The following is a 23,067-nucleotide window of genomic DNA, read 5'->3' on the forward strand; positions in this document are numbered from 1 at the left end:
AACAGCAAAATGCAGCAACCAAACTTCAAGCAGTATCTTTTGCATGTCAGGGTCGTTGTTTTATGACTGATGTGCCTCTAGTATTATCTACGATACTCAAAACTACTGGTTTTACAAAACATACGCTGGTAATGCTCTAGCTGAATCTAAAGCACTAGATTCACCGTGCTTAGATCTCACTGAAGGCAGTAATAGGAGTCAAGAACCCAACCTCCTCCTCTGATTCCAGTATCTCACATGACATAAGGATCATTCTGAGCCCTTGCCTTGGATGGTACATGGGCTCTACGCAGCACTCTTCCTACTACAAGCACCTCCTCTTTGCATTAGTCCTTCCTTCGGATGTATTATTTCCACACGCTATACAATGTACGTTCATGCATAAACACACACTATTTTAAAGAGGAGCATGAAAGACCAGCAGTGAGCACTGAAGACAAGACAGTATCTAACATCAGAGGAGCACCAGCAATACAGAAAGACAAAAAGACTTACCAGTCTCTCTCTACTAACAATCAGCAGCCCACGAGCTCCGTTTATCTGAGCAAGCCTCACTTTCTCATAGAAGGTACAATTCCCTCGCATCACCATGGGGATTTGGTTATTAAATCCCCCATCAGGTATGTCAGAAGGAGAACACAAAACAGATGCTGTCAGGTCCTGCAGTTGCAAGAGTGACTGAAAAGAAAGAAATTAGTTAAATACATATATCTATATAAAATAAAAGAAGTCAAAAGCAGGAACCACAGAGTTCCCAAAGGGCAATTTAGAACTTTCAAGTAATGGAATGATAGACTATTCCCAGAGGAACTTGAAAGCTGGAACAGTGCCACACTCTCTACCATGTAGGGTCCTGCCTGGCTTCACCTTATTGAACAGAATTCTGCTGGTAATAAAATCTGGGTTATGATCTGCACTTGCATTTGTTTTCTTTAGCACTGTTGCCGTTCTGATGCACACATCCAGGGTGTAGGAGGAGGACAGTGAAGTGTTATAATTGCTAGGGTGGCACAGAGCGGGCAGGCTGAGATGACTGAGGGGATGAACAGCTAGAAACACAACCACAGGCTAGGGTAAAGTACAAAAGCATAGGCAACAAAAATAAACTTCCATTTTGAAACCGAACGTATACAGTTAACTGAGGGTTTGGATCCTAAGCACCTGGATACTGGATTCTAAAGCTGCTTCTCCCACTGCTTGCCATTCAAAGACGTTTCAGGCCTGCCCCAATTTTTTAGTTTTGGCCCTCAGGCCCAAAGACATCTACTCTGGTATGTTTACACAGGAACAGTCCAAAAACACTTTAAGGTTTTAGAAATAACACCGACGCAAATTGTTCCTTGCAAAACCTAAACAACATGAAGCATCTTTGCTCAGTTGCTTTTGCAAGTCACCTGAAAAATGCAATTCTACACCCAATAACTGATTCTTGGCGTGAGCTGTGCTAACAGAAGCAGGTCACAGCCCCACTCTTGCTAGGAGCGGAGCTGTTAGGTTTGAGAAGTCTCAGGGTAAATTTTTAACCTGAAAACCTGACACACGTAACACTTTTTTGTTAGAGATCCACAGGCACATGACACAATACCTGTAATAACTGACTCTGCTGTTTCAGGAGGGAAAGGTAAGGGTCAAGCTGTCAGCAGCCCTAATCTTATTCAGGAAATTGCTGTTGCCAACTGGCTCCCACTTTAGAGGTAGTAAAATGTCTCTGCACACACTCCCTGGTTGTCCAGGTTTCAGGAAAGCTTATCAGCTCTATCAGAGCAGAACACACGCAGAGCGGGCTCAGGCTGGTGTATGGCATAGCCGCGGTGAACAAATCGTACGGCTCGAGGGGAGGAGGAGGGAGAATGTGAAAGAAGGGAAAGGCAGAGGGCGAGCTGAGGAAGGAGACGTTGATAGGCATGGCATATAGCACAGGCGACCCAAGTGCTCTGTGGAAGGCAGGGCAGAACCCGCTGAATGCTCCAACTTCAGTTCAGTGCAGGTTACTCCAGACTGTAGCAGCTCCTGCAGAGCTACTGAAATGTGCCTCCAGTGAGTTTTTATGAGACTGGTTGAACCAAAATGTCCACAGTACCATCCCCAGCTCTCACAAATCCTAAAGTCTAGACACACGGCAAAGCAGCTGCAGCTTCTGAGCTATCCCTGTACCCAGGGAGAAACCTGCAGTTGTAATAAACCCACCACAGGTGATTAAGACTTGATTATATGTTAAGGAATATTAATAATTCTGTGTAGCGCTCAACTGGTAGATTAAGGAATACAACTAATAAAATGAACAGAGTATCAGTCATCTTCCCCAGTTAGTACCTCATTCAAAGTGTATTTGCTGAATTCATCATTCAGTGATAGTAACTTTCTCATGGAATAGAGCAAAGAATTCACTCGATTGTCAGCTCATACAGCTTTGGATAATGCAGAAAGCTTGACACAGTTTGCGACTACTTATTCTTACGCTCAACAGAGCTATGAACCACTGAGAAAGCACTAAAGGTCACAGTTCAGTATATTAACAAGGCCACGTGGCATCTTTTTGTATCATACTGACATACAAAAACTCCTTTCCAACCACAGGTAGTTGCCATTTTCATTTAATTGATCGTGTTGTGCAAAAGGAAGGTTTTTGCTTTGAAGTAGAAATAGCGAAGTAGTTGCTTCAAATTCGCTAATCCAAGTTAGAAATCAGAAGTTTCCTGTAAGCAAAGGCATTCCTGAATACATTCTTCTGTCATTGCTTGGCTGGGTACTTACAGCTTTACCCAAATCATGTGGCAAATGGGCCCACTGAGAGTTGAAGAGGATACAATAGTCTTTTCCTTTGCTGCTCCCCTTCTCTGAAAGGACATGTACCATCCCATACTCGCAGTAGACCTGAAAAGGTAACAAAAATTTCACTACAAGAATTTTGGGTCACATGAAATAGCAGAAGTGATGGGTGTAACTTGCTGTTGACTCACCTGCTGTGCATTTTAAAGTAAAACAAAAGATTCTACAAAAGTTTCCATATCTCTGCGGGGAGTACAGTGGAATTTGTTATTATTTCCATCACACATCAAAGATTTCAGATACATTAGGCAGATCCCCTCCTACACAGCAACTGGTCAAAGAATTACATGAAACCTCATCAAATGCTACTGGATGTGTTTAAAAAAAAACAAAAACAAAACAAAACCAAATCCCCCCAACAACCCAGCTAGAATGGTGCATATATGTATATAGCCAGAGCAATATAAGGAAGCTAGACTACTGCAGAACAGGTAAGAGACCAGCAGTACTGCATCCAGCTCTGGGGTCCTCAACACAAGAAGGACACGGAGCTGCTGGAGCAATCACAAAGATGATCAGGGGGCTGGAGCCCCTCTCCAGGGGCTGCGCTGTTCAGCCTGGAGAAGAAAAGGCTCCAGGGAGACTTTATAAGCAGCTTGCCAGTACCCAAAGGGGCTTTTTACAAAGACACATAGGGATAGGAAAAGGAGGAATGGCTTGAAACTGAAAGAGGGGAGATTTAGATCAGGTATAAGGAAGAAATTATTCCCTGTGAGCGTGGCAAGGTGCCGGCACAGGGTGCCCAGAGCAGCTGTGGGTGTCCCATCTCTGGCAGGGCTCAAGGCCAGGCTGGATGGGGCTGGGAGCAGCCTGGGCTGGGGGGAGGGGTCCCTGCCCATGGCAGGGGGCTGGAACCGGATGATCTTTAAGGTCCCTTCCAACCCAAACCATTGTACGAGTCCATAATAAGAGGCCTGGCCACTGCCAACTCCTGAAAGTACCGATCAATTCCAGGTTCACATTGCTCCAAAAATCAGCCCAGCCTTGGACACTCCTGCTGTAGGTCTGTGTGCTGGTTTTGACTGGGGCAGTGTTAATTTGCTTCACCGTAGCTCGTACGGGCTATGTCTGGATTTGTGCTGCAAGCAGCACTGATGATACAGGCACGTGTTCACCATCGCTGAGCGGTGCTTACAGAGCCAAGGGCTTTGCTGCTCCCCAGCCCGCACCACCCACGAGCAGGCTGGGGGGCACAAGGAGTTGGGAGGGGACACAGCCAGGAGAGCTGACCCCAACCGACCCAAGGGATATTCCATACAGGTGATGTCATGATAGAGCTGGGGGAAAGGGGGACATTCAGAGTGACAGTGTTTTGTCTCCCCAGCTGTCACCTGCGACAGAGCCCTGCTGTCCTGGGGATGGCTGAACACCTGCCTGACCGTGGGAAGTGGTGAATGAATTCCTTGTTTTGCTTTGCATGCACACGTGGCTTTTGCTTTACTTCTTAAACTGTCTTTATCTCAATCCCTGAGTTTTCTGACTTTTACCCTTCCGATTCTCTCCCCCATCCCACCAGGGGAGGACACATGGAGTGAGCAAGCGGCTGTGCGGTGCTAAGGTGCTGGCTGGGGATAAACCACAATTGTCTGACAAGACCACACATCACCATTGGCTGTCTTTTTACATCCTAGGTAGCACACATCAGTTCACAAAACTACATACTGCACATACTTTTCACTGCTTCAGTGTCCAGCAGTCACTGCTGTCAAAACTCCAACAATATTTGCTACAAGTAGTGAAGATTATACGGCTAAGAGTTATAACTAAAGGCCTCTACTTGGTCTGGCTGGGACAGAGCTGATTTTCTTCACAGCAGCTGGGATGGTGCTGCATTTTAGATTTGTGACCAAAACAAAGCTGATAAACTGATGTTTTAGCTGTTGCTGAACGGTGTTTGCACGGTGTCAAGGTCTTCTCTCTTTCTCACTCTGTCCCCCAGGAAGAATGGGGGGTGCACAAGAGGTTGGGAGGGGACACAACCAGGCAGATGGCTAAATAAAGAGACATTCCATGCCATATAATGTCATGCTCAGCAAAGAAAAGTGAAAAGAGGGGGTTTTTTAAGGAGGTTGGACATCCTTTGCTCAGGAACTGGCTGAGCATTAGTCTACCTGCGGGAGGTGGCAAGTTACTGCATCACATGTTTTGGTTTTTTTCTTCTACTTCTCCTTTGCTTATTCAACAATTTTTATCCCAACCCACACATTTTCTGGCTTTTACTCTTCCTGACTTCTTCCCTGCCTCACTGGGGATCAGAGGGGAGGTGGGCAAGTGGCAGTGTCACACTTAGCTGCCTACCAGGGTTAACCCACAAGGTCATAGAGGCAGATGTGACAGCTTCACTCCCCTTGTTCATAGGTAAAATCCCTTAACTTGAGTAATGAATCATGAGCTTTGGCCACCTTGAACTTGACATTCAGCCTCTGGAACAGAGCTGAGTTCTGGTGGAAGGACCATCTGAACCCTACAGGCTGCAATCCTGAGCTGGAAAACTAGGAACGCTACAAAGCTGTGTGTGCACGTCACGCACAGTCACACACTGGGTTTCAAATGTAACAACCTGGCCTACCGTTCTTCACTTAAAGCTCTCTTAAAACTATTACTAATTCCTCAAAGCTTCAAAAAGTACAAAAAAAGTAAATAAAAAGACTCCACACAAAGCCTGAGTCTTCACTCAATCAAGGCATGCTTGTGGTGCAAGTTTTTCCCAGTTGACACCACAGCCTGGCTCCAAGCTGGAGCTCCACCAGCTTTACTGCAGCTGCCTCCGCACTAGGAACGGCCCATGGAAGCAAAAATAATCCTAGTGGGCTTCAACATGAAAACATCACAATTCTCCTGAAGAACTCCAGGAAAGTGAAGTAAGAGAATCCAGATCCTGCAGGCATTTAGACAAAGAGAACAAGGACTGCAGAGAAAAGTAAACATAGGAACATACAGCAAATATACCAGTTTAAGGCATCTTCTCCATCATGACACAGCACACGCAGTCTGTTTATTCAGCTTAGTGTCCACCTAACCACAAAAAGTGCTCCTTTTAACACAAATATTTCCAGCTTCCCACCCCTTCAAAGTAATACATAGCAAACATAGTATTTTCCTTAATATTTGGGTTACATCAGACTGTATCAGCCCATTTTCCAGCAAAACTGAGAGACCTAGGGGTGTTTCACCTATAGGGTGACTGGTCACCACAAGTAGGTACTAGCAAACACTTCCTTATGACAGTTATTCACCAATCTTCTCTTCATGATGAGCCCTGTTCGTTGAAGTGTCTCCTCCCCTCCTTCCCTTCCTTGCGTTTAATAACACAACTTTGTGAGTACCAGATACATTCCTCATCTTCCACCTGAAAAGCCAGACATAAAATGCTTCGAGACCATAGCTAGAACCTGCAAAAGTAAATATTTTTGTGGAATTGATGCACTTGCCTGCTTGTACGTCAGGTTCCAGTAGGGTAGGTTTACCCAGGCAACCAGAAATCAGGAAGACAAACAAAGCAACCATGGAAATATGTGCAACTTCCCTACCACTTGTGGTGGTTTTATTTAACTTCAATTAGTGATGACTTCATTTTCAGATTAACTGAACCAAAATAACTGTAAACCCTCCCCGCCCTTGGAAGCTGTTGAGGAAACACAAAGTATATCATGAGGTGTACTGTCACTGCTCTTGCAGCCTAAGGGCTCTGATACAAATCCTTCCTCCCATTTCTAAGTAGTAAACAGGTACCCAGCATTGCTTCACTCTGACTATGAGGTCTTCTCCTTGCTGGAACAAGAAGGCATCCAGAATTTAATTCAACATCACCCAAGTCACCGTTAAATTCTACGGGATACTTCTATGCTCTTCCGAGCAGCAGCGATGGGGTTGCAGGCACCATCTCCGCTAATTATAAAAGTGTACATTTAAGAACTCTTTCTTCCATGCAAAATACCGAACGGCAGCTCCTTGGTAGCAAGCCTGCTCACGTGGATCCTGTGACCCACCTGGTCAGGCCTGAACACCACTACGTTAAAAATTTAATTTAAGATTAAGATCCAACCGTTGCACAGTTGCTGCAGAAAGCTTTAAATGCTTCAGATAAAAGAAAAACAAAAGAAATGCTCAGAAAGCAGGACAAAACTTTTGAGGGTTGTTTTTGGGTTTTTTTTCTTTTCTTTTAAAATTCAATTATACAAAGAGATCAATGCTTCTTTTTGAAGGAGTGTCTTGCTGAACTTTAATTACTGCTTCAGAACCTCACAGTCCTCCTACAGAGCAACTTCCATGCTTAAGTAGCACTGTGTGGTAATAGACTATAAAAAGATAATGCTGAGAGCAAATGCAAATTATATCTGTTCTTTAGCTTCATATGAGCTATTAGATACTCCAGAAAAAATTGACCAACTATTAAGCGCAGCATTCTCAAAATACTACTTCAGCTCAGTGATTTGGGAATCTAGTGTTTTCAAGGAATAGTTACACTGTCTAGTGACGTTGTTAATGTCACTAGATTCTTATTATCATTTCTGTGTTCCAAGAGCATTTGCTTCCTATTGTAAGGGGAAGTTTCTCCATTTTATTGGCATTTTAACTGAGAACTCTCAATAATCCTTAATAGCACTTAGCACTTTGAAATTTGTTTCAAAAATAATGATATCTGAAGCAGGTACAATAACTGACCTGCCCCTCACCTTAAGCAGTCACACATTTTGTTTCTGGAGGAGCCACCGTCCCTTCATTAGTGACCCCAGGACACGGGATGGGTGGAGACCATCAGTTCACCACTACCAGCAGGTTCCAAAAAATAAAAATCCAAGCCAACAACTCTAAAAAAACCCTAAAACAAACTCCCCCACCCCCATTTAACTATCTTATCTTTTCTACCACCTCCCTTCATGTCCTACGGTCCTCTACCCCCAGACCCAACTCCTCCCTTCCTGATCTTCCTTGTCTCTTTCTCCTGTCCAGCATCCTTAATCAAAACTGAAGTCATTGAACATGTTTAATTGCACTATTGCTTACATTTAGTTTTAGCCAAGCAAATCACTTTGTGTCTACCAGAACAGGTGAAACCTTGTTCTGGAGAGAAATGCACGGTACCATCCCTAACCATTGCCGCTACTGAGTCAGACAGTTGTGTCCGACTGGGATGTCAACATCTAGTCTAACATTCATAAGCTAAAGGGACTAATTACTATATAATTACACAGTTACACTTTTAAAAATACATCTTACGCATTTGTTTCTCCAGGTAGCAGCTGAGGTAACAGGCTAAAGATGACCAGAGGCAGCAACAAAGCTGTGTCTTAACACATTTGTTCAAAAGCCCATTAAAAGAACCCATCGTTCTCATTACTCCCTCTATTTTGAACCCTCTACACAGAGGTTACTCTGAATCCCTAGGACAGACTCAGGGTAAAAAGATGTGTTTTGGAACACTTCAAGGAATTGTCCTTTAAATAAAAACAATCTCCACCCTGCCTGGAGGATAAACGATGTCATTCCACTGCAAGAGGTCAGCCAAGCAGCAAAGAAACGTCCTCCTAAAAACATACGGGAGGTACAGACCCTTATATTTAGCTCTTTTGTATCTAACTGGTCTTTGATAGCTCACGAAGCAACTTTTTCTTTTTTTTTATAACATTCGTTATAAACGCTGTTCACATAAAGGGCTCTAAAATCTATTGCACTGTCCTGAAGCGTGCTGGGCACAGCAGGTCACACTGTTTATTTCAGTGCAGATTAAAGCCACTTGAGCAAAGTGCAAGTTTACAAGATACAGCTGTTTGTGGAGGAAGGGAGACACTATTGTGCATATGCAGTGAGGAAATAAATGTATTTAGCAAAAAACTCCAGCTAATTGCCATGGTGGACTTTTTAATTTCAGCTACCCAGCCGTAGCACCTAAAACCCTTTCAGCAAAAGGAAGAAGTATTGAAAAATAATCCATTATCTTGAATTTTACTTTCAAGAGTGACAAGCCACAGAGATCCAAATACAGACACAGGCAGAAGACAGAACAAAGGTGTTTCCTGCTTATCGTTACAGGATCTGACTGGGCTTTAAAAAAGAAATAATCAGGTAGCTCCGTTCTGAATATTACATGTACAACTGCCTCCAAAACCTTCAGGCAGTTTTGCAGGAGCCACCTGCCTGTAACTGAACAGCTTTATGCATCTGGGAGACAATCAACCTATACAGGTAAAAGCTTTACATTTATAAGATATAAGCTACACATCTTTAAAACAAGAGAATATGTACAGGGTCTGATGCCACATTTCCATTTAAATAACCATTACTAACTAGGCAATAATCCCCAAATGGCTCACTGAAGACAGTAATACACAATTATGCTTTCTAAACAATTTAATGGATGTTCTTTAAAGAAATATTGAGTAAAAGGTTCCCAACGTGAAATGCTCAAAACATTTCAGAAGCTGTGTGTTTTTGTGTGCCAAAAGATAAGTAAAAATCAAGAATGAGAGTAATTAAAGGGAATACAACCAGGGCTAAAACCTGAAGAGGGTGCACAAAGTTTTAGAAAGCCTGTGGAGAACAGAGTCCACGGACAACGTGGATTAACAGGCATTTTTACAAAGCAGTTATCACTTAGCATCAAAGCATAGTTCTGAAATCTGTTAACAGCCACTACAAATTTCTTCTTATCCTCCCATCTAAGCATAGCCATAAGCATCAGAGTGTTTTATTTCAGTACCAAAGGGCTTTGATGCTTCCAGTTTTGTTTGTATGTCACTCGGTACCAGACAACAAAAGCAAGTTCAAAGCAGTGCAGCTGATGCACTGGGATGGCGGCAACATTGATGATGGTTCCTAGAGATCATCCCATATTCTAGATTAACCCGTGAGAAAATGTAATCTCCTGTGCAGATCCCATACAGTGTTCCTACAGCTCCCAAGGGCTCTTTTCCAAGTGTTCAGATATCAAGCCCAGCCTTTTTCAAACACTGACAGAAAAAGAGCAACCTGTCCTGACAATTAGGGGTTTTATGATACTTGCCTCTTACAGTACATATAATTTAGAAAGCGCTACAACGAGCTTCAGTGGGAATGGGCCGCTTAGCCTCAAACAGCAGAAGCAACGTCTCCCAGTTAAGCAGGGAATTATCCGTATTCTCTGTACGGACAAGAAGAGAGCATTTGTATTTAAACATCGTTACCAACCAAGCATCCCTACTCACTAACAGCGCCATGTCACAAGCCAGACCTCCCCAAACCTGGAAATCTCCTAGAATCATAGCTTTATGAAGACTGTTGCATCATTAACACAAAGTGAAGCATTTTATATAAAACTCCAAATCAAGGAATAGGTTTTCACACAACAGAAGCCTAAAGTCTGAGGGCACAGCTTAACAGGCAGCTGAGCCAATGTAACTGTCTGTGGCATTAGAATGGCAAACTTGTTCCCTCTGAACCTAATCAGACCCTTCCACAGTTTATTTAATGCATTAAGAAAGCAGAATACTCCCCAGGTTTTTTTTTTTGTTTTGGGTTGGTTTTTTTTGGGGGGGTGTTGTTGCTGGGTTTGTTTGCTTGTTTTTGTCACGTTGGTGAATTAGCACGGCTCAGAGACGAGCACTGGGGTTTGCAGGTTCAGTGATGGAAGAAGGTGGAGAGGAGGAATTCCACTCACCCGTATTTCAAGAAACTGCAACGGGAGCAAATGAGCCAACCTAGTGGGTCATTCTTGTTTGTTCCTCCCTACCTCTGTCTTAAAACGCACTTGGATGCCTCACTTTTCCCACTTTCATTAGCTCTATCAGGTGATCTGGTCACCTGAATCTCCTTGCAGGAGGAACGAACAAGCTCTTACCCCATGTATCCCACAAGCCACACAGCAGAGCTCCTAAAAGCTGGGCTGCATTCTTTCCCGTGAACTGCACTGATCAATTTGAAGACCATCAATGGCAGACAGCAAATTTGCACACAAAGAAAACACTCCTTCAAGCAGCACTGCCCAGCAGAGAGAGTTTCATAATCACAATGCAACAATTCCACGAGACCACGAAGTTGTCAACCACCACCTTAATCCAGAACTTCAGATAGTGCTTTCAGCTCTTTGGCCCGACATCATAGGGTGCTCTGACTTTAAATACAGAAACCATCGCCTCAATTCAATATTCTGCAGAAAGCCAGTATAGTGAAGACCAGGGAGATCCAACACCACTTGCTGCAGATCACGTTACTCTCTTCGTCATTAGTCAAAGGCTCAGGTATACCCACTATTGTTACAGGAAAACTGGGAGGTAGCAATGACATGAAGGAGCGGTTAGAATGAGAGGGAAGTTAAACAAAAAGCAAGGACTTGGACACCAAGCAAGATCTCAGCGCAGATTACTTGGATCTGTAAGATCACACCCCTCTTTAGGTGTCCCCAGATAAAGGCCCAGATTCAGGAGAGCCACGCTTCGCTGGCCAAGCTGTTCCTTCTCCCTGTATAAATCACAGTGTAGAAGCAAATGCGGAGACTACCTCCCCCTGCCCCAGGGGAAAAAAAAAAGAATCCTATTATCTTATCTCAACGAGGGAGACAAAGATATATTTTAAATATGCCCAACAGCACTAAGACAGGGGTACGATAATGAGTCCAGCTGGTGCTGAGCAAATGCACACCACGGCTTGTCTGACAGCTGTCAGCTTTGCCCCCCAGAACAACCCTACCCATCAGCCACTGTATGTACCCTGCGATGTACTACCTAAAACCGTACCGACAAGTGTGAGTACAAGAGATGTAGAAGTGTCGCAAAATACAAAGTATTCAAATACATTTTAAATGAGCCAGCTTGGCTAACAGCAATGTATTAGCGGTATAGGGCGAAGTTTTTGCTGCTGCAGCAGGGCTGGTTCGGCACTGGCCAGCCTGTTCAAAGCTTGCTCAGGCTATTCCACTGCACAGCCTACATGACTTGCTTACAGCAAGGAAATGTGCTGCAATGCACGGAGCTGAAGCCAAGATCTCCAAGGATCCACCGAGGGACTACCTCACCTCCTGTCCTTCCACACCGCGATGTGCTCGCCCTTTCCAAACTGATGGATCAAACGGACTCCATGCCAGTCTTTGACCCATTCTTCTATCTGATTAATTTGTGGGGCTTGTGCTGGCACTAGCAGTCTGCTTGAAGCATTAATAGGGATGCCAAAATGCACATGGCACGTGGGGAGTAAAGAAGGGATGATGCAGGAAAAGATGACGGAGGAGAAGAAAAAAGGGATGATGCAAAAAAATCAAAAAGAAGTTAACTGGTAACCAGAGCATGCTGTAACGAATGATCACTAGCAAGGGATCGGTAAGGAGGCAGGTACGGAAGAGGGGAAACTAGACTGTCATGGTAAGATGTTAACACCAATACTCAAGAAGGCACAGCCCCTTTCAAATAACCTGACAGTTAAGAACTTTAAATAACACTTCAACGTTTTTGGACACAAAAAACTTGAGCTTCAAATACAAAAGCTGCACACCAGGCAACGCAACAGCTAAAATCCCACTCGCTACTGTACCAGGATTGCATGCCGCGTTCGTCACACCCTCACAAATTCATCCCACCGCACTTATAGTGTCATAAATAACGAGAGTGCAAGACTCGGGACAAGCTACGGGGGTCAGGTTCAGCAGCAATCCCTTCTCCTCTGCTGGCTGCCTCTTCTGAGCGCCTCTGTCACTTGGCAGGGCCCCACGGCCCCCGGCCGGCCCCGCCGCCGGGACCCCAGCCCCAGCCCCCCGCCGGCCTGCACACCCGAACCGCGGCGCTGCCCGGGGGAGGCTGCCGGCCTGGCGGAGTCCCGCCGCTGGAAGCGCTGTGAGGAGCAGCTGTCCGTTAGGGCAAGAAGAAAAGAACCCGAACAGCGCGCCCCTCCCCCCCGCCTTGAGCAGACACGCCGTAAACCGCGGAGGCCGCACACCAGCGGCGGGGCGCAGCCCCCCGCACGGCCAGTGCCGTTTCCTCTCCCCCGGAGCAGCTCGGCCCTCCGCAGCCGGCGGGCAGCCCCCCCACCACACGGCGCCTACAGCTGCCACCGCTGCCGGCCGCAAAAGGCTCCGCAAACACCGTCCGAGCGAGGCCGCAGGCCCGGCCGGGGCCCCGGGACCAGCGTGGGGCCAGCGCCCAGCCCTGCCCACCACCGCTCCCCCCACCCCGCGGGGTCCCAGGGCCGCTGCAGGCGCTCACCTGCGGCAGCAGCTGCAGCAGCAGCCAGAGGCGGAGCCGGGCCCGCCACGCCGCCATCCCGGGCCCGCCGCGCCGCCAGCCGCTTTCTTTCCAACCGGGCCGGGCCGGGCCCCTTCCGCACCGGGTAACCCAGCAACCTGACCCGGAAGTCCCGCCCCGCGCCCGGAACCGCTCCTGGGCCGCGCCGAGGTGTGACGTCACTTCCTGCAGCGGAGAATGAAATGGCGAGCGGCGGCGGAGGTGGCGGCGGCGCCGGCAAGATGGCGGTGAGGGGCCCGCTGTGGCCCGCTGTGGCCCGCTGTGGCCCGCTGTGGCCCGCTGTGGCCCGCTGTGGCCCGCTGTGGCCCGCTGTGGCCCGCTGTGGCCCGCTGTGGCCCGCTGTGGCCCGCTGTGGCCCGCTGTGGCCCGCTGTGGCCCGCTGTGGCCCGCTGTGGCCCGCTGTGGCCCGCTGTGGCCCGCTGTGGCCCGCTGTGGCCCGCTGTGGCCCGCTGTGGCCCGCTGTGGCCCGCTGTGGCCCGCTGTGGCCCGCTGTGGCCCGCTGTGTTTAATTCAGGTTGTCTTTGCTCCTCTCCTTTAGGACAAGGAGAAGAAGAAGAAGGAGAGCATTCTAGACCTTTCCAAGTACATCGACAAGACCATCCGGGTGAAGTTCCAGGGTGGGAGAGAAGGTGAGGCAGTGGCTGTGGTTGGGGGCTCTCTCCCAGGAGGGTCCAGGAGTACCGGCTGCTTTTGTTTGTTGTAACCCCGTGTGCAGCACCTTGTCTTTAACATTGTTGTTAATCCCCTGGCTGCAATTTTATCTCTATTCCATCCATGTGCCTTTCTTTTATTGTCTTTTGTTATCTTCAACTGTCTGGTTCACTTTGGGTTTTTTCACATGTCAAGGGCGCTTTTAAAGAAGCAAAGAAACGTCTGTGGGTGTCTGAATTAATACATTCGTTAACCTCCTTATCTGGAGTCCATAAACTGTTTTAATCTATTTCACTGTGTGTTTTTATTGTTTGTGGGGCTCTTAGATCGCCGCTCCTGCCTCGCTGTGCCTGCAGCCGTCCCTCGGTGCAGCTGGCGGTGCCGCCTGCAGACATGCTGACAGCAGGCCGCACGGGAGGTGCGTGGCAGGAGCTTTTTTAAAATCTCATTGTAAATCTCTTCTAAAACTCCATTGGGACCCCGTGCCTATGAGCCTTTGGAAGTTGCTTTGACTCCGAACTGATAAATGTGGGGTTGGTTTTGAGATGGGGTTTTTTTTGACAGTTTTGGGGCAGTTGACAATTCTGTTGAATCTGTCAATTTAAATTTTCTTCTCAAAAACTTTTGAGTTTCTTTACGATCCTCATATGACACTGGGAATTGTAAGAGTCTTTTTGATTTGGGCTGTTAGCAATGATGGTAATGCTGGTAATCAACAAGTGTATTTCAAACTGGGATGTCATTCTGTGTAGTCCTGTGTTTTAGTTAGCGACCAGCCTTGGGGAATCATGTTCTCTTCTAGGACAAAGTGCTTGTGTGTCTGCAGTGCGTGTCTATCTAGGCAGTGCTTATGCTGATTTGTTATGCTGAAGTATTCTTAAAATGCCCCTGAAATTGGTTAAGAACAAAACTGTTAGTGTCTTGGAGAGTATTTTGAAAAATTGGTTGAAAAACCTGTAAGCGGTAGCTGGCACAACACAAACCAGCTTCTCGTGCATTTGCACTTTTATAAAGCGGGCGCTGTGTAATACCTTTGGTCTCGTTTGCTTGATAGCCTTGCTTGAGGGAGGGGACAGAGCTGGAGAACTTAACGTGTCCTTCATGCAGTGTTGTGTTGCTGTATACTTGGGTTTGGTTTTCTCTCATCATTGTTTCATGTCTGGTCTTCAATAGCAAGCGGCGTCTTGAAAGGATTTGACCCTCTTCTGAACCTCGTGCTTGATGGTACCATTGAATACATGAGAGGTAAGCATATGCTGTGTAAAGGTTCCATTCCCCCCCAGTAACTTTCTTAACAGAAATCTTGCAGCTCTGTGGGTGAATGAACAGCAGCTTCTGGTTGACCTTGTCTGAACTGAGACATGTTTGTGATAACTAAGTTGTAAAGGGATAAGATAACAGAAGGTAGATTAAGCAAGTTCCCTGTGGTAGAATGTTCTTGATAGTCCTGGTTTGAGCTCTTCTAACTTATTTGCTGCTCTTGTTCTCTAAAGCTTGAATAAAGTAGTGTGTGTCTCTTCAGATAATGCAATTGACTTTACCTCTTGGTACTTGTAGTATCTTACTCTCTTAAACTCTACTGTAACTGCCGTCTTTGCGTTTCTGTGGAACTAAAGCCTTCTGTAGCTGCTTAGAGCTAGAAGAGCTGTAGGGTTTTCTCTTATTTCTGTTTCCCATCCAAGGATTAAGACTTCCATTTCCCTTTCTGCTCAGACAAAAACCTACGATGTGATAGCACAGTGGTTTTGAAGAGTACTCTCTTGCCTGCTTAAGGAAGCGCCTGAAACTTTAATTCTGCTCTTAAAGGGAGTTCTTAAAGTAGTGCATTTTTATCAAATAAATTAGAATTTCAGGGAGGTTGGAACTGGCTGTTGCCACGTTGTATTTGTCCCCATCCACAGCCTTGTTTAGCTTGGTCTTGGAATGGACCAGTGCATTCTGTACCTGGCACGTTCTGAAGTCTGGGTCTTTTTCTGATTTGCATTGATCCCAAAATATTTGTCTGTAATGGCATTTGAAATGGGATTTTTTTAATCGCTTGTATGTGTGCTTTTGGTTAGGTGAATGAAAGCCTTTGAATTCTTTAAAAAGGTGTATGTTGTGCTTTGCATAAAAAGCGAAGCTCTTTCTTGCCTACTGTGCCATGTGCTGCTTTGAAAATTAGTAAATTGGTAATGCCCTGAAGACATCGGGTATTACTGCTGCATCACTCTTATAGTCCATGTGTTCAATAAAACAATGCAGAGATGCCCGGAAAAAAATCCGTATGTCTGTGCCTTTTGAAGTTGGTGGAATTTGGTTTCTTTTCCATATGTTGCCATTGTAACCGTGGGTCTCTGCTTTTCAGATCCAGATGATCAATACAAATTAACAGAAGACACACGTCAGCTGGGACTTGTGGTCTGCAGAGGGACTTCTGTGGTTCTTATTTGTCCTCAGGATGGAATGGAAGCTATTCCAAACCCTTTCATTCAACAGCAAGACGGCTAGTGCTTTCTCTGGATTGCCGCTGAAGACTTCAAGGGTGCAGATCACATTGGAGAAAACTGCCAGTGTATGAGAAGCTTCCTGGTTTGGGGGAGGAGTTTGAATGTGTATTTGTTAGTGTGAAAGAACGGTCAACTTTTATTTTTGTGGCTTTCCATAAATCATGTGAGGATGGGGTGTGGTGTGTAGGAAGTTCTGATATTTCCCCACCCCCTCCAAATAAATGTGTAACTGCATTGCATAGAGCTGACAGGAGAGAAGATACTGTCATAGAATTGTCTGAGACACTGTTCATTTTGTGAGTTTTGAAACAACCACATAAAATTAGTAAAGAATGCCCTGAATATTGGTTATATTCTTTACATTTTAAAATACATCATAAATTTATTTAATCTAAATTGATCTAAAGCCTAAATAGATTAGAACATGTTTTTCTTCCTCCTAGATGTCGGTACTCGGCTGGAAAGCATTGTGTTGTAGTCTTCCTGCTGTTGGGTTGAGTCTCTTGCCTGCTTGCTGCAGTGCACACAGGAAAATAATTTTCCTTGTACAGTACCTTTCCATCACCTTTACAAGCTCTGTAGCTAAGATGATCTTTCTTAGCACTTGTTCCAGATCCATGTATCAGAAGGCTCCCACATTTCTGCAGAAGGACTGGACTAACTTCTAGGATGATTCTTGGCTGAGTGACATGAGCCTTACAGAAGTATCTATTAGATATCTGGAATTTTAGAGGAAGAATATTTAAGATCCTGATGTTCAGTTGTAGGCAGTGCCTGGAAATACTGCGTATTTTTATATTGTAGCTATCCACATGTGGTTCTGCTTTGCTTGTTATAACTTGTTTTGTAAGTAAACATTTTTATTTCTTTTATACTGCGGAAATAGCAAGATTTGAGGAGTTTTGAGTGAATAAATACAAACAAATCTGTTCCTAAATGTCTGGGGTTCAGTCTGAAAAAGTGCTCTACAGCGACATTGTAGTTTTCAAAAGGAAATCTGTTTGGGAAGAGTGTAAATACCGCAAAATCAGGAGGATACAGATCAGAAGCCAAAATATGAGAGATGACTTGAGAGCATCTGGTCCCTTTTCTGAGGAGTTGTGTGTGTGTGTGTTAATGTTTTAAAGACTGTCTAGTAGGGAATATGTGCCTGTAGGCTGTATATAACCCTCTTCGGCTGCCTGCCTTTCCCCAGGGCCCTTTAGGAGGAGGCTGTGGCAGAGCAAATTGGCTGGGTGGCAGCAGCAGTCTTGTTCCTAGAGGGTGTCAAGAGCCTGCCAAGGCCGGGTTGTACTGGCTGGTTATTTTGGTACCAGCACTGTACTCCCGTTCATAGCCTTTCCTGGGTCAGCTCTGAAAGGGATGGGAACTTGAAGTAAATAAATTCCAGGTCACTGTAGCTGACTTTTCCAGGAGGCTGTGAAATGGGACCAGCTGTCTTGTGTGGCTTACTGCCTGTGTGAACTTGAGTGCTTCTGGATTTTAATCTCCCAGGGGCTCATTCTGTGAGTGCTTCACAAACAGTCTGTGGAGTCATGCTCCTTCCAACATAATTTTTTTCTAACATTGCAAAATTTGTTCTTCGTGCAATTGCACAATTCAGAAGAGGTTCCTTGTTTAGAGTGTTCTGAGCAGAATTTGCTCACCATCAGCCCAAGCAGAGTCTTGAAGAGTCCCTTAGGTAGGGGAGGGAGGGCTGGCTGGCTGGCTATAACATGCTGCACCATCTCTGCACTCTTGTTTTCTGAGTGCAGTGTCAGAAATGGACCCATTGAAGCTCTTGAGTGGATTCCAGGCTCTAGATGCAGAGGGTATGGAGATATCTGTCTGAAGTCATGTGTCAAGTGTATAAACTCTGGAGAGGGGTGTGTTTCCAGCATTTTCTGCTGATGTAATAGGTCACTCAGTTTTCACTGCAAGACATGTGGCCGTCCTTTCCTGCAGTGCAGACTCATGGATAATATTTGGGAGGCAAGTACCTAAAAATAATATGAAAACGATATGGGACAAGCTTGTTAGCAGGGCTTGTGGTGATAGGACAAGGGGTAATGGCTTTAAACTAAAAGAGGGTAGATATAGACAGGATATAAAGATATTTATGGGTTGTTTTTTTTTCTGCAGTGAGGGTGGTGAAATGTGCACAGGCTGCCCAGAGAGGTGGTAGGTGCCTGTAAACATTCCAGGTCAGGTTGGATGGGGCTCTGAGTGACCTGGTCTAGTTGAAGATGGTCATTGGGGGGGGGCTGGCCTAGATGACCTTAAAGAGCCCTTCCAACCCAAACCATTCTGATTCTGTAGCTGAATTTTGGATGTGTGTATGCTTACATATTGGATTCGTTCCTAAATGTGACTCTACAGACCATTTGTAACAGCAGTTTTGCAGAAGCCTCTTCCAGAAATGCAGGAGTGAGCCTCCAGGGGGGAAAAAAGGTGCTCTTAATCCAGATAGCGCAATTCTGCTTGCTGAACTCCATGGAGAAATGGGACAGAGTCTTGCTGGGGTGGGCTCTTTGGGATAAGGGGCACTAATTCAAGGTCATTATGCAAATCTGTCCACTTAATAACTTGGTCTAAATGCTTTAGAAGAATTCACTGTGTGGAATCGGTGAGCTGGTGCTTGTACTGGCTGTATTTCGTGCTTTGAGATTGAAGATGACTGAATATGAGACAGCCACCAGGCATGAAGTGGGGGCTCATTCCTTCCCCCATCTCTTACCAAAGTATAAAGTTAAATATATACCAACTACTGCAAACAATCTGGAATTTGAGATTAAACTTGAACTGATGAAAGATGTGGCTTTGGGGAAATTGGGTGTTTGTTCCCAGGAAGTCTCAAGCTTTCCTATGTTTTTCATAGAAGTGGAAAGTGCTGTAACAGGTCCTTTTTTTTTTGAAATGGGTGCAATGTTCTTCTACAACTTCTTGATATTTAGTCAGTGCTTAGGAAGGTTTGGGTTGTTTCTTCTCTTTCCTTCTCGTAGTCCAGGCTCCTTGCCTGGCTAACAGCTCTCCTAATTTGCTGCAGTCTTACCTAGTTAAAGTCGATGCCAATTAAATCTGTGGTTATACAGCTGTCCTGCTATTGCTGCTCTGAAAGCAGCAGGAAGGACTGAAGAGCAAAACAGGAGGGTAGAAAACACACTCTATTTTTAGGACAAGATTGGCTTATCTTGTATTTATCCTCACTAGGGGGATAATGTTTCCAGAGACCTCCCATGAGCGAAGGCTGCATAAGGGCTGAGTTAATTTTAACCGCCTGGCAGTCAGCAAGCATGGAGCCTGCACAAGAACCAGAGGAGCTGGGACCTCAGACAGAAACGGCTGCAGACACAGTTCTTGAGGTTGGAGAGAGACTCTTTCAGGTCAGCCGCAGGGTGCTTTCAGTACACAGTCGTTATTTTGAAGCCATGTTTTTTGGGGGGGCAAGAGAGAGCTCTGAACACCACATAGTGATCAGAGGGATCGATGCAGTGCCTTTTCAGGTGCTACTCGAGTTCACTCGCACAGCCCAAGTGCTTATAGGTCAAGAAAATGTGACCAGCTTACTGGAAACAGCTGACTTTTTTCAGTTTGACAGAGTGAAACTGTTGTGTCAGAAGTTTCTGGAGAGAGAACTGCACGTTTCCAACTGCCTGGGCCTGATGACCTACTCGCAGCAATTTGCCTTTATAGACCTGTACGAGTCTGCTCTGAATGTGGCTCTCAGTCACTGGGGGGATGTGATGTGCCAGGAAGAATTTAAGGTGCTGCCCAAGGAAACGCTGATACAGCTCCTAAAAAGCGACGACCTCTTCGTTTCGCGAGAAGATGTGGTTTTTGACAGTGTTATGAGGTGGATAATGGAGGACCCAGCAACGAGAGAGGAAGACTTTCTGGATTTGGTGGGCGAAATCAGGGTTACTTTTCTGAGTTTGTCCTTCCTTGATATCTTGGTGAAACGCAGCAAGCGCCCTGGAGAGACAGATACCTTTTCCAGGCTAATAAAGAAGTTAGACAGCTGTCCTCCACCCAGCTGGCAAAATAAGGAACTGTGTCCTTATGCTGGTCGGAGTTACGACACCTTATATGTCCTGGGAGGAAAGCATGACAAGGAACAGCAAGAATTATTTCTCTTTCAACCTAAAACAGGGACCTGGCAGGCTTGTTCTCCACTGCAGCGCAGGAACCTCACCCAATATGCAGTGGCAGCAGTAGGTAACTTACAGAGAAGTGGGACTGAGCAAATGCAAGCAGAAGTTGAGGCTTGGAGGCCCTAATGCAGGGGAGTTCAGCTGCTTCTCCCATAAAACTGCATTGTTCAGTTGCTAAAACCTCATTCATATTTGTGTTTATATCCAAAGAATGGGTTTCTTTTCCTTAGTCCTGGGAGAATGGCAGACAAAGCTGAATATTTCTCTTCATACAGTAGAAACCATTTAACTCCTTACGTTAGATTTATTTGGAGTAAGTCGACTTCAAGCAGCGTATTTTTTTGCCTTCTCTTTCACGGTGGCTTTGACAGATGGTGACTTATGATTTATAGTTGCCATTAAGTTAAACTTACCCATGGATGTTGTGAAGTCCTCACGCTTGGAGCCTTCCAAGACAGCTCCATGCCACGGCTTCCCTTTTTTAGTGTTGGTGAGAGGCCCGTTTCAAGTGGGAGTTTGGACACGAGGTCCCCAAAGGCTCCTGCCCTACCAGTTTCTATGATTCTCTTCAAGAGCAGGAGCAGACTTGGGGGGACGTGGTGCACCCCGCAGGCCCAGCAGACCTTGTGCAGACGAGGCATCAAACACTGCAGGCTGATTCAGAGCGCACTCGCTTTCCCTGCACGTTTTGCACCTGCTTGCTGCAGCCCAGGGAGAAACGAGAACCTCAGCTCTCAGGATCAATTTTCATGTTAACTGATACTTTTCTCTGCTGTTTTTCCAGGGAGCTTCCTCTTTGTGACAGGAGGATATTTCCGGGATGAGTTTGTGTGGTACAGTGTGGATTGGGTGCTTATCTACAACTGCCTGGACAACAGCTGGCTGGAAGGACCTGCCATGAAGATGTCCCGCAACAGCCACTGTGCAGTAGGAGCAGGTCTCTACCTGTACGTGCTCGGAGGGAGCACCGACGAAGGGATAGTCCCAGCAGTGGAGCGCATGGCTTTGCTGGAGTCCGAGTGGGAAAGCATGAGTCCTATGGCTCAGCCTGTGGAGAGAGGAGATGCGGTCAGTGTGGGAACCAGGATCTATGTGGTCTGTGGCCTGGATGAAAATGGACACGTGTATGATGGAGTGCAGAGGCTGAACACAGAGACGGACAGCTGGGATGTCGTCTCATTCTCCCCACTTCCAAGGTAAGAAATAATCTTTTGGGACCTGACAGGAGAAGAAAGGTTCTAGTGTTAGTCCTGCTGCAAGAAGAGGTTGGACTGGAGAAATCCAGACGTCCTGTCCCACCAGCACTTCTGTGATTCTCTGTTTAGGTGGGACTCTTGATATGAGGACCAGGGTCACACCGAGTATTTCAGGGGTCGGATCTTTCTGTGGATTCTGATGAAGGGTTTCTTCCCACCCAGGTACGACCTCTGCATCACATCACTGAACGGCGCGCTGTACACCATAGGAGGGGGAGCTTTTCGGTTTGATGTGGAGACAGATGAGTGGACCCGGGTGGATGAGGAATGCTTGACCCAGAAGTTCTTCATGGGCTGCAGCACTGTGAATGGACGGATTTATCTCCTTGGGCAGAGGAAGGGGAACGGTGCCCTCCCCGTCGTAGTCCTCTTTGATCCCTACGTTGACACGTGCCAGGTCATAGATTACAAACTCCCTTGCCCCCTTCCTATTCGTGGGTGCGTCTCTGTGCGCAGGTTTGATACGTGGGCGTGAGAGATGCCAGATCCAGCATAACTAAACAGCCTTGTGCTTTACAGCACTCCTGGTGGGGTGTTAAGATTGTATTCGGTTTGGGCTGTGAAATTTCTTAAGTTTTGAAAATCCATCTGTTCCTTCCCAGATGTCTGTCTTTTCTACCTGGCAAATGATCACAAAGCAAAAGCCAGTGAAACCTTTGTGTCTGCGCAAAGGCTGCAGGTCGTTATTGGAAATAGCAGTCAGCGTTGTCATGGTCCATCAGCTCCTCAGCTGGTGCTAAATAAAGGGCTGCTCTGAGCTTTGACCTCTGTGGCTCTGTCCTTTGAACAGCTCAGAGAGACACGAAAGTCATTGCATCAGTGTTTAAAAAATATTGTTGGAGTAAACTACTAAATCAAATGCATGTCAAGGGAATCTTCAGCAGGATGTATAGCCCTTAGTGCTGCAGGATGGCGGGACACCCCCCCCAAACAACCCCTGCAGTCAAGCTGTACCCAGTATCAGTTCCATTTTAGCCTGAAATAAGCAAGTTTTCCAGGTTATGTAATTATGGCTAAAATGATCTTTATTCCAAGCTGGAGAGCACCACAAAAGGAGGGAGGCTATTCTGGATTTATGCATTCAGGTGTGTGATGATAACTATTTGCAAACTGGGGCACTGAAGCGTTCCCTCAGTTTCCTTAGTCCCCTTTCTGAGGGTGCAAGGAGCAGCAACCTGCACGTAGCCTTAATTAAAGACTGCGTATGAGGAAGAGGGTTTGATGGGCAGGAGTACGGGCTTAGCATGCCCGTAGGGGACAGATCTCCAAGGGCGCTCAGGCTCCTCAAGAACGGAGCAGCTGAGAGAATGGCTGCCACAAGGGTGCTTGACTGGATGAGAAGGGGAGAATGCAACAGCACCAGCCTGGGAGGCTGCACTACAAGCGTTACTGTTGTCTGTGTTAAGAGTCTTGATGTGATGCAGCAACACTGAAAGGAAAAAGGTACATTCATCCTGAGCTGAATGATTAACATCTCCAGAGCAAGGGAGAGGCCTTAAAAACC

General features: G+C 46.0%; 3 protein-coding genes across 4 annotated transcripts in view; 2 read left to right on the forward strand and 1 right to left on the reverse strand.

Moving 5' to 3' along the window:
• Nucleotides 1–13,147, reverse strand: part of SPPL2B (signal peptide peptidase like 2B) — a 32,162-nt gene extending 19,015 nt beyond the window's left edge. For both annotated transcript variants that reach the window (XM_055804799.1, XM_055804800.1), the window contains exons 1-3: nucleotides 12,999–13,147; nucleotides 2,755–2,874; nucleotides 496–678 (exon numbers count right to left, since the gene is read on the reverse strand). In XM_055804799.1, the coding sequence (XP_055660774.1) occupies nucleotides 496–678; nucleotides 2,755–2,874; nucleotides 12,999–13,055 (360 nt within the window). In that variant the 5' untranslated portion in view covers nucleotides 13,056–13,147. The remainder of the gene's footprint in view (nucleotides 1–495; nucleotides 679–2,754; nucleotides 2,875–12,998) is intronic.
• LSM7 (LSM7 homolog, U6 small nuclear RNA and mRNA degradation associated) lies at nucleotides 13,112–16,519 on the forward strand. The gene is made up of 4 exons (XM_055804887.1): nucleotides 13,112–13,264; nucleotides 13,576–13,666; nucleotides 14,862–14,933; nucleotides 16,036–16,519. Exons 1-4 carry the CDS (start codon nucleotides 13,220–13,222, stop codon nucleotides 16,176–16,178), a joined length of 351 nt encoding a protein of 116 aa, XP_055660862.1. The 5' UTR covers nucleotides 13,112–13,219; the 3' UTR covers nucleotides 16,179–16,519.
• A 742-nt stretch (nucleotides 16,520–17,261) lies between these two features.
• On the forward strand, nucleotides 17,262–22,432 carry LOC101922415 (kelch-like protein 24). The gene is made up of 4 exons (XM_055804811.1): nucleotides 17,262–17,467; nucleotides 17,514–20,371; nucleotides 21,092–21,503; nucleotides 21,726–22,432. The coding sequence occupies exons 2-4, from the start codon at nucleotides 19,393–19,395 to the stop codon at nucleotides 22,036–22,038; spliced, it is 1,704 nt and encodes a 567-aa protein (XP_055660786.1). The 5' UTR covers nucleotides 17,262–17,467; nucleotides 17,514–19,392; the 3' UTR covers nucleotides 22,039–22,432.
• Nucleotides 22,433–23,067: the final 635 nt, after the last annotated feature.

This window comes from Falco peregrinus, chromosome 5 (assembly GCF_023634155.1).
Source record: "Falco peregrinus isolate bFalPer1 chromosome 5, bFalPer1.pri, whole genome shotgun sequence".
Lineage (NCBI taxonomy): Eukaryota > Metazoa > Chordata > Aves > Falconiformes > Falconidae > Falco > Falco peregrinus.

What these genes read in the sequence shown, in the direction of transcription:
- LSM7 (XM_055804887.1), top strand. Translation starts at nt 13,220, where the DNA reads ATGGCGAGCGGCGGCGGAGGTGGCGGCGGCGCCGGCAAGATGGCG. An exon ending in GCGGCGCCGGCAAGATGGCG is followed by an intron (nt 13,265 to 13,575) that starts GTGAGGGGCCCG and finishes CCTCTCCTTTAG; the next exon opens with GACAAGGAGAAGAAGAAGAA. An exon ending in GTTCCAGGGTGGGAGAGAAG is followed by an intron (nt 13,667 to 14,861) that starts GTGAGGCAGTGG and finishes GGTCTTCAATAG; the next exon opens with CAAGCGGCGTCTTGAAAGGA.
- LOC101922415 (XM_055804811.1), top strand. Translation starts at nt 19,393, where the DNA reads ATGAGCGAAGGCTGCATAAGGGCTGAGTTAATTTTAACCGCCTGGCAG. An exon ending in ATATGCAGTGGCAGCAGTAG is followed by an intron (nt 20,372 to 21,091) that starts GTAACTTACAGA and finishes CTGTTTTTCCAG; the next exon opens with GGAGCTTCCTCTTTGTGACA. An exon ending in TCATTCTCCCCACTTCCAAG is followed by an intron (nt 21,504 to 21,725) that starts GTAAGAAATAAT and finishes CTTCCCACCCAG; the next exon opens with GTACGACCTCTGCATCACAT.